At 36.7% G+C, this 11,003-nt stretch overlaps 1 protein-coding gene across 2 annotated transcripts in view; it reads right to left on the reverse strand.

Annotated features, from left to right (window-relative positions):
- The window catches only part of LOC107696066 (WSC domain-containing protein 2-like), a 32,247-nt gene that overhangs the window by 9,432 nt on the left and 11,812 nt on the right, over positions 1-11,003 (reverse strand). For both annotated transcript variants that reach the window (XM_016496212.1, XM_016496214.1), the window contains 6 exons: positions 10,307-10,421; positions 4,940-5,124; positions 3,671-3,792; positions 3,405-3,579; positions 1,834-1,998; positions 1,540-1,740 (listed from right to left, as the gene is read on the reverse strand). In XM_016496212.1, coding sequence (XP_016351698.1) covers positions 1,540-1,740; positions 1,834-1,998; positions 3,405-3,579; positions 3,671-3,792; positions 4,940-5,124; positions 10,307-10,421 — 963 coding nt within the window. The remainder of the gene's footprint in view (positions 1-1,539; positions 1,741-1,833; positions 1,999-3,404; positions 3,580-3,670; positions 3,793-4,939; positions 5,125-10,306; positions 10,422-11,003) is intronic.

Raw genomic sequence — 11,003 nt, forward strand, 5'->3', positions numbered from 1 at the left:
GAGAAAAGATGTCGTTTTAACGAGAAAAGATGTCATTAAAACGACATAACTGAGTGGAAAAAAAAAATATGTGTGTGGCAGCAATGCGTCACCGTACTCTTGACTGCAGTACAGCAACTAAGTTTAACCCTCAGACTAATGACAACATCAAGAACAAAACAGAAGTTCTTTTAAACATTTAGCCTGATTATAAACACTGGGCTGTTAGCCTACCAAACTGGCCTTAGATACAGATAATATTGTGATGAGGTGAGTGAAGACAAAAAAATAATGTCAAATAATGTAAAACCAGAGTGTGTATATGAAAGAGGAGCTGGACGAATTGTAATAGGGAAAAAATATCAGTATAGCAGCAGTAGAAAAGAAAGTTAAAGGAATAGTTTGCCCAAAAATGAAAATTTGCTGAAAATGTACTTACTCTCAGGCCATTCAAGGTGTTGACGAATTTCTTTCTTCATCGGAATAGATTTACAGAAATTTAGCATCACATCACATGCTCACCAATGGATCCTCTGCAGTGAATGGGTGCCGTCAGAATGAGAGTCCAAACAGTGGATCACAATAACCCACAAGTAATCCACACGACTCCAGTGAAGGGAAAAGCTGCGTGTTTGTAATAAACAAATACATTAAGACGTTTTTAACGTCAAACCATTGTTTCCAGCTAAAATATTCCTCTATGCATAATATTGCTTTCTCCAGTGAAAAGTCATCTCATCTGAATCAGGAGAAAAATATGCACAGATCAAGCACTGTTTACAAGTGAAAACAGTCCAAAACAGTTTTATAGAATATGTCAGTGGATTTGGATGTGAGAGGACAACAGGGACATTATTATTATTATTATGCATTATTATGACTTATTTTTATTATTATTAAGTTATATAATTTATCATTATAATGAATTATTATGCATTATTATGAATTTTGGCCAGAAGAGATGATTTAAACCTAATACACCTTAATGATAGATTTGTTTCTTACAAAGACGCAGCTTTTCACATCACAAGACATTAATTGGTAGACTAGTCAAGTCAAGTCAAGTCACCTTTATTTATATAGCGCTTTTAACAATACAGATTGTGTCAAAGCAACTGAACAGCATTAATTAGGAAAATAGTGTGTCAATAATGCAAAATGACAATAGTAAACACTAATTTTTCAGTTAAAGACAGTTCATCATTGAATTCAGTGATGTCAACATCCAGCTCAGTTTAAATAGTATCTTTGCAATCAAGTCAACGGTATCGCTGGAACTCTCATTCTGACGGCACCCATTCACTGCAGAGAATCCATTGGTGAGCAAGTGATATAATGCTACATTTCTCCAAATCTGTTCTGATGAAGAAAAACTTATCTACATCTTGGATGGCCTGAGGGTGAGTACATTTTCAGTAAACTTTCATTTTTGGCTAAACTATTTCTTTAACAGAGGCAATAACATGCACATTTCTTATGTGCTTTATGCAAGTACTGCTGTATGTATTGCGCACTAAGTAGAGTAATCACAAGGCTTTAGAACAAGCTTTCATCTCTCACCTTTCCCCCGCCAATGAGCTTGAGAGGCAAATCCAATATGGCCACCATACTTTCGGTTAAATTCTGCCATGAGGGCTTTATAAGGGTTCCGGATCATGAGAATGCTGGCGTCAAAGGCCTCAATCTCCTTCCTGCCGCTCTCATGGGTCTTGATACATATGGTTCTACCACTGCGCCAGGGATCTCTCTCCCCTTTAAAACCTGCACATGCAGAGAAATCAAAGAGAGAGGAAGACCATCAGCAAGCAAGAGATGAAAAAGATGGCCTTATGGAGAACAAAAAGTTAAGTTAACCTTTGTTGTACAGTGAGCCATCAAAGTAGTAGCTCCCAGAGTAGTAACCCGTAGCCAGTTCAATAAGGTGACGGGCCCATGTATTCCCTGCGCCTGGGAAACTAGCTAGTGCCACTGAGTGCTTGGATCGAGAGGGCAAAAAGCGCCGGTCCAAACAACGATTATCTGTAGAGATGAAGAACACATATCAGACCAAACATAAGATACTGAGGTGAAAAAAATCCTTAAGTTTCATTAAAGTTTCCATGAAACTGATTGAGAAGCAAGTATATTAGCATATATACTTCTGACCTCAAAGCTGACATTCTGTAACCGCAGAGTAGAAATGTTCAATTGCCCAGAGAGAGAAATCAAATGTGTGCCGTCAAAGGAAAAGATGCACGAGACACAAGAGCTGGCGTATTTCCCCCAGGTTTATTAAATTGACTTAAGCGTCGTCCCACTCATCCACATACAAAGGGGTTTGAGTGAGTAAAAGTATACAAATAAACATTCAACTTAGGTCACGAACAGAAAGATGGAAAATAAATGGAAGAGAAACTAAAGTCTGCAGAGTGGTTATCTTTTCTCCTGCTCACCTTCTGTCTTACAGGCACACATTGTATGCACATGCGCAGTTGTCATTCTTCCACAAATTACAATAACTGCTCTAAGTGACCGTTACAATATGCAAAAATAAGTCTTCAAATCACAGAATCTCTGCATTCCTTAAAAGACAGGTAAAATGTCTCAATCAGGTTTGAGCGGTGTGATAAACAGAGGGAAGGCTTATGATGCACATATCACCATGAACATATGCTGCTATTTTGATGACGTGAGACAAGTTGATTTTAGAAACTGCTCTTGAAAACAATCTGATTCAGTCTTTTCAAATGTTGTCTTTCTTAGATTTCAAATTCGGTTTGAAGCAGTACATGACCATTCATAATTTGCACCACAGAATGGATGACTATCAGACTGAAGAGGAAATGAGATGATGTGTGTTAAAGCTGTAAATCTTTGTTGCCCTTGTGACTTTGTGTTCATTAATTTACACAGATAATGTTAGTCAAGACAGAATTCTAAGACAAAATGTTGTCTTTTTTTTTTTTTGCAATAATCATTAGGCACCAAATGCTTAACCCAAAATATTTTTTATAAGGGTCCTGAAACGGTCATCTATATTTTATATCTGCAGATATCTGTAAATGCATGATATATTCTATCAATTTAGTGCCAAATATTCTTTGGTTGAAGCCATCACCTTTGACCACTGTTGAAACCAAAGCAAAAAAAAGCAAACTGTTTACTTACTTTGACAGCAAACTCGGAGGAAGTGTAGAGGAAGTATGAATTTAGCAAACGTGAGGGTCGACCATGATAAGCAGCCACAAGAGCTCACATAGAGCTCATCACACATTTGAAACACTGTGAAGACTGAATGTGCTTAAGCAGCACAACCTGGGCTATATTTCGTGCTTCCATAGTGACCTGACATGTTTGTTGTCCTAAAGAAGGAAAAATATTGTGCATGTGGGCTGCCTGTGCATTGGCCTGAGCACATTGTTTTGGTCCAAACAAGCTAATGTTACCTTGCACTTGGGTCTGGTACACTACAAAGAAGTCATTGTTTCCACAGCTCTCGAAGTCTTCTCCTGCACAGCGCTGGAGACACAGCTCCTCATCCTCATGGTCATGCAGGGTGAAGAGAGGAGTAGGAAAGCCACAGTGACATTTTTCACCAGCCAAGGCTGCCAGAGAGAATTCCTATGACAGACAAAGGAAGAAATCATATAGGATAGACTATAAGCACAGTAATATGAGAGATACCAGATGCAGATCATGCATGCATACTCACTTTCTCTGTGCACATGTCAACACACTTGTCCACTGACATGTTTTTAATAACGGCACTAGCAGGAAGCGCCAGGGTCACGTTGTCTGGCCTCTTAAAACATCCCTTGAAGATGGAACTCCCATCTAAAAACCAAAATAAATATGAATTTTTAAAAGGTAAAAGTGACACAAACAACTACATGTATACCATTTTCTGAGGAAAATGGGAGTGTTGCTTGTCTGTGAAAACCTCACCAACTACTGTTTTGTAAATGTTTTTTGACTGACTGATTAAAAAAATGGAAATGGTCTTTTATCAATTAATTTAAGAAATCCTCTGGCCCGCAATGGTTTTATCAAAGGCTAAGTTGTTCCTGCACAACTACTGTTTTCGCTTGCAGTGTTTATCACATACGCACATAGACATCCTGTCACATGAGAAAAGTGCTTATTCAGGACACACAGGATGGAATGTCACAAGTTTCTGCCTGTGCTATTTTTTTTATCAATAAAGGAAACATGAGACATGAGGAAAAGGGTGAAGGATGTGCCATAAAGATCTGGAAATGGATATGAATTTTATTTTATTTATAGTTTATTATAAAAATGGATGTCGTGAGAAGGAGCTAAACAATACTGGCAAAAGTTTTCAAAGCTACAATAGATAAACACAAATGATTGAGACAGGAAAAAAAAACAAACATGCAACAAACAAAGTGATAAGATTTTTTTCCACAATCACTAAAAGACAGAATAGAAATCATTATAAAAATAATCACTCCCCCGAGAGCTTGAAACTGGCGAGCCATTTGCCCTGTGCTACGCTCTTGTTATCATGCTTGGATTATAAAAACAGTTTAAAGATAAACAAGACTTCCTGTTAACACTTAACATTAAGGTCTTATTTGTTAACATTAGGACAATATATTTTTTACAGCATTTATTAATCTTTGTTAATTAAAAATACAATTGATCATTTTTTGTTCATGTTAGTTCACAGCGCATTAAATAAATGTAACCAAATGTAACCTTTTAAATTAAAAGTGGATTAATAAATGTTGAAATTAACTTTAAGATTAATAAATGCAGCAGAAGTATTGTTCATTGTTAGTTCATGTCAACTGAACTAGTTAATATTAACAAATGAAACCTTACATAAAGGCTTACCCAGTTTCCTGTAAGAAATTAGTCATGTGTTCCATTCCGCTTTTGAGATTGACAGATACATGCAAGTGTGAGCTTGCAGAAGCATGTGTGTAAGACAAGTGTATGTGTGTGTCAGGATACTCACATCTGCGGGTCGACTCCTGGCTCAGCTCCAGTCTATATATGGACAGTCTTTTAGGTCCTCCACAGAGGTTACTCTTCTCCCCTTTACACTCCATATTACATTCACTCTCTGACACGTTGGGTGCCTGGATCTTATGGCCACAGTAGCACTCGGCTCCAAACTCCAGACCCGCATAGAGATAACCCCTAATAACACAAGACAGAGAGAAAACATCATTATTCATTCAGTTCATTGCAATGTCAGGCCAGTGGACTGCCAGTGATCCGACATGCTAAGCTATGGTTCTTATGAAGAAGTGCGATATAAAGCCCTGTTAGTTATCCTGTTCCCAACACTGATACTTCTCTACACTATCACAGTTAATAAAAGTGCCCAAAATATGCACAAAATGTGCAAAAATACAAGCAAAAATTGTTTTAAAATGCACAAACAGAAAGAGATAATAGAAACTGTACAATAGACTTTTCTGGGCGCATACAAACCAGAACACAATATTGGCAATATTCACTCAAAACTGAGGTGCAGAAGCTCAGATCAAGAAGGCCTGCAATCAATCGGTTCCAAAATTAAACATTTGGTAATAATATGGCATAATGAGAAATTTATTAGCAATTTTTTTGCAGGCCAGTCATTTTTTGATAGGGAAAAGGTACAAACATTATGTGAAGTTGTTATACCTTGTGTGAGCAAAGTCAATCGGTTTTAGTCAAATGCGATAACATTTGAAAATCCTCTCCAGGTCAAAATGACTGGACACAATATGAGGGGAAAAAAATTGTATTAGATTTGTATAGCACTTCATACAATACTGATTGTGTCAAAGCGGCTTTACAGTACAGTAATGCAAGAAGAAAATTACAAAGAGTCATTTTTCCAGCTAAAGCCAGTTCACTGATGATTCAGTGACGTCATCATCCAGTTCAGCTCTCTTCCAATAGTGTCTGTGCAATCAGTTAAACTTCCCCAACTAAGCAAGCCAAAGGTGACCGTGGCAAGGAACCACAACTCCATCGGTGACAGAAATGGAGGAAAAAGCAGATACCAGACAGTATACTTTAAACAATAACAATGAACAAATAAGCATAAAAAACAATGGGAGGTCAGGGATAAATTAGTATAGGCATTGTTTTGACAAAAATAGCATTACTGCATATATGTTCACTGGGTCATGATGTAGCTTAGTAGTTAAGTATCTGGGGTAGTAACTAAAAAGTTGTATGTGCACAAGGGGTGTTTCATGTTTCATGAACTGTCACATTTGTCACATGAACAAGTCACTTAATAATAGGCTTTTCAAGGAATAGTGTAATACGTCCTATACGTCCAGTATAATTCCTTTATACTGAAGGCTTTTGTGGTGCACATTGGCGTGCATGTAGAAACAGATCTTGTAAACGGCAGAAAGCATGTGGTTTATTCAGGGGCATAGCCAGCAGAGGGGCCTGACGGGCATCATTCCACTATGATGAATAGGCCCCTCCAGTTTATTATACAAATATAATATTTGTTAAATAATTGTTGTTTAATCTATTTTATCACAATTACAAAACTATTATAACATCTAAAATAGTAAAATGTGTTTTTGCATAATTCTTAATGAGTTTGATTGACAGATGTGTTGTGACACATTACAGACAGCTGTATGCCGTCTCTGGCATATCGCATCTGTGAATTCGTGTTTGTTCACCCTGTCAGTTAGACTATAATTTGCAGGTGTGTGATAGAAAATGTTCTGTAAAAACTTGACTTAAAAACTTGCACCGACGCGGGAGAGAACCCGTCCATCAGCCCACAAGTAACAGTAAAACTTTTCAGTCCCAAGCGCAGGCTGATCCACTTCATTCTGTAGAGCCGGGAACACACTACTCTCAGTCTGATTATGAATGTATTTTGGCTCATCTAGTGTTTTCAGTTGGTGTTTAAAGTCGTTTAGTGTTCGGTGTCTAAAGAATTTTGCCAAGAATGTTGCCAGGCGTCCTCACAAAGATTATATTTATATTTGCGACTGACGCAGACGACTAACTGCACCTGTTTCTGAATATGTAGGCCTATTAATTTCAATAATGAATGAACAAATTAAAAAAAATCACAAACATGACATTTCTGAATAAAATAATTTTTTACACTTCAATTATATCAAATATATTTAAGGAAATATGATGAGGAAATACAGTGCCTTGAATCTTTGAACATTTACTGTAGAATGATGAAATGAGAGAATCTTTCTACTGTACACAGCTTCTAACTTTATAGTTCGAGTGGCCTATTGTAATCTGCAAAAGTATTTAGGGATTGGGGCTATTGTGAATGATTTTAGGTTATGTTGACAATGGGCACATTCATGACAGAGACAGAGACGTGGTAGTTTTACTATGCATGTCTTCCACTATGTTCTATGGTTTATTTTTCAATAGGATCAAAGAAAAGATTGAAATTGCCTGAATATTGAGTCTGACTCTGTCCGTTAGTTACTAGTTCCCACTCACTTTTGGCCAGGCCCGACCAAAAATAAAATTCTGCCTACGCCACTGGGTTTATTGTTCTGACACTTGATCTGACCAGCAATTTTCCTTTCCTCAAATTCAGAGCTGGACGCAAGTTGCACTGTTTTGTTTAAGAAATCAGTTTCGATTCAGCTGATGCACTAGGTGAAAAGTTTAGTTTCCAAGCACTCTTGGAAAGGTTTTGCCAGGCCTTTAATATGTCATGGTTTCACAAAACAGCGTAAAATATATCAGTGCATTTTGTTATGTGCAATTGCAAATTGCACTGTGCCTTCGTTTTGAGGTTTTGCTGTTAAATCTAAAACATCTGGCTGGACTGTAGAGTTACTGTGCTCTCCAGTCCTCAACCCCCCTCCTCTCCACCTCTCTTATTTTCAATTTTTAAAAAAAGGTCAGAACTGTGTCAAGCTGGCACTCTGGGTTAAAAGCTTCAGAGAACTGTTGTCCATAACACAGTGCTGTCCTTTGAAACAAAATGAATGAGGGCAATTTTACATGCATGATTTTTTATCAAAGGAGGACAGTAAAAGGATGCCTTTCTTCAGTTTCTGGCTCATCTCTATGCAGGCTGTGTCTTCTCCTACTTTCCTCAATATGGGTGGCAGGATTCTTGAACGCTGAGAGTAGGAGCACAGCACTGAGTACAAACAGATGCTGCTTGTGTTGGCTCTCTCTCTCAAGTCGCTCTTTCTGTAACTTGCATTACTCCCTTTAAAGCAGTCCTGACGCCAAAATCCCTCAACCCTTTTTCCTCCCTCTCTCTCTTTCTGTGGCTTTTCCAAGTCACAGACTGATGATAAAAATAAATGGAAACATGTAGGGGGGAGGAACTGAATAAAGAGAGGGTAAACAAGAATGCTAACAGGAATGAAAGTGAAAGGCAACATTAATAGTTCACCCAAACATGAAAATTCATTTTCTCAACCTAATGTTGCCCCAAACCTGCATGTCTTTTTTTTAACTGTGGAAAAACTGGTTGGTTGTTATTTTCATGAAATAACAATGAATGGTGATGCAACAAGGATGTAAATGCAGAATAAAATGATCATTAAATTAGACCATAAGACATTTCAAGACTTTTGAGGACATACAATTGCATTGGGTGAGAAGCAAACCCAAAAGTCACTATATTTACTGATAATCTATATCAAGTGAGCAGTTAACTGCAGGAACTGGATCAGTGAGTCAGTGGGTTGATCTTGTCTGACTGATGAATGTTTGTTGTTCTCTGGCACTGGCCAGAGCCCACTATGGGGGAGCAAACCTCCAAGGGAGCCTCAAAATGACTTAAATTACAACAAAACAAGCTTCAAAATAAGCTAAGAAAAAAAAAGTATATCAAGATATGCATACTTTATTTCCACTCTCCCTCAAAAACTATATATTTTTTTCTTTGAAGAAACAGGATTTCCATGGTCTTGGATATACGAGGAAGCCTAATTTTGAAAGTGAGATTTCTAGACTTGGAAAATAATGTAAATGAATAAAATCTTCAAGCGCCATAAGCACTTTTTGATAATAAATACACATTTTTATTATCAGGTAGAAATTGTGAGTACAATATTTTTTTAAATGCATATCTTTAATCCTAATCCAGTAAAACACAACAACTAAATTTAATTTAATTTGAAATAGTTAAGCTCTTTTTTTTTTTATTTACAGAAATGTACAGAAAATTGATCTGGACAATGGGGGGCTTTGGAGCCAAAAAAGGTTGAGAACCACTGATCAACCAATTCATTAAAAAGATAAAATTTAAAAGTTCAGTTAATAATGACTTAACTTTTTGATCAGTTTCTTTAGGTTCCTGTACATTTAAGTTCCTGTTTCAATCAGTTTCTTCAGTTTTTATCATATGCCTTAGTACTTAGTCGTAATGACCATCTTTACTGTTACATCACTGTTACACCACAATAAAGAATGCATATCACTCTGTTCCACGTTACGCAAATGCACCCTTTTTCAAATGTAAAAGCTTCAGTTCCGATTCATTGTTATTCCACAGAAAAGAGCAATCAGTGCAATTCTTTTGTATCTCTACTTGTGTATTCCAAGGAAAAAGAAACTAATTCAGATTTGGAAAGACATGTGGGCGTTAACGTTTTTTTTTTGATGAACTATCCATTTTAGTTTAAAAAACGGAAACATTTTTTAAACATTTGTGAGCACACATCCTGAAAATGATAGTTAAAGCACAAATCTTAGTGACATGAAACATCAGAGGACTATCAGAGGAAACGGCATATCTGATAACCCTGCCCTCTCAGTTAATCAAGGGTAAAGGGAATTAGATTAGTGTAATGAGTGTGAAATTGCTTATGTTTGTCAGTTAAGGGTCATTAACTCTAGGGTGAGAGCAATTACATGTTTATGATGACTTAATGTGTATGGATGTGTATCTGTACATGATAATATGAGTGTTTGTGTGGATGTGTAAGTCAGGTTTTTACCAACATTGTGGGGATGAAATGTCATTGTGATGTATTAAATGCTTACAATTTTGCATTTGAGACAATTGAGATTCTGTAGCAGTAGCGCTAGGAATGTTGGGAATTTGTTTGGGGCGCCAGTTGGGCGGAAGTTACAAAAGAAGTAAAGTGGTGGCTAGAAGACAAACGTGCCGTCTCATGTGTATTCTTTTTAGTGGATACATCACAGTCATCTTAAAAGAACAGTAAAACCTGAAATCATTTGTTTGTGGGGAACAGTTATCTGTTAGTTGCACAAAGAAAGTTTCAACAAACTTGTGGTTTGTGGTTAGGGCACAGAAAACATCATTAAGCAGAGTATATAAACCATAGCCTACGATTCAAAAGAAAGTCCTTATCATGTACATGGGGATAAAACGTTTAAATTGACGTACCTCTCAGCGCAGTTGTCCTGGCAACGGAAGACAGTCATTTTTTTGTAGTCAAAAAAGGAAACCCCTCTAAGAGCCCGTTTCTGTGTGTCATCAACATAACAGCCGATGTACTTTGCTAAAAAGAGAAAGAGGTATAAAGCATCACTGCTATTTCCAGTACCAACAATTTAAGAAAAAAAAAATAGTGCTGATTTGAAATCTCTTCACAAATAAATCCTGTTGATTCAAGAAAGGAATAACATTCAACATCGTACATCACATTTAATCGTTTTTAAAAAGTTGAAACACAGCACCATCTAGTGGCCAAACAGTAAAATCACATCAGCTCTTTATGACTTTGCTCTGGACCAGGGAATTTTATATATTTATTTGTTCAGTTAAAATATTCACGTTTTAAGGACGCAAAGCATCACTTTAAGGTATTTCAAACATGCTGAAATCATTTTTTTAATTAATAAAAATAACATCAGATAATTGTTATAGATGGGTTAAATTGGGATTTGTTATGTGGGGGGGCTCTATGGTATCGAGATTTCAAACACATTTTTTTAATTAATAAAAATAACATCAGATAATTGTTATAGATGGGTTAAATTGGGATAATTGGGATTGGGGGGCTCTATGGTATCGAGCTTATATATATCGAGCTTATATATATATATATATATATATATGTGTGTGTGTGTGTGTGTGTGTG

Source organism: Sinocyclocheilus anshuiensis, unplaced genomic scaffold (genome assembly GCF_001515605.1).
Source record: "Sinocyclocheilus anshuiensis isolate Anshui unplaced genomic scaffold, SAMN03320099.WGS_v1.1 scaffold935, whole genome shotgun sequence".
NCBI classification, from domain to species: domain Eukaryota; kingdom Metazoa; phylum Chordata; class Actinopteri; order Cypriniformes; family Cyprinidae; genus Sinocyclocheilus; species Sinocyclocheilus anshuiensis.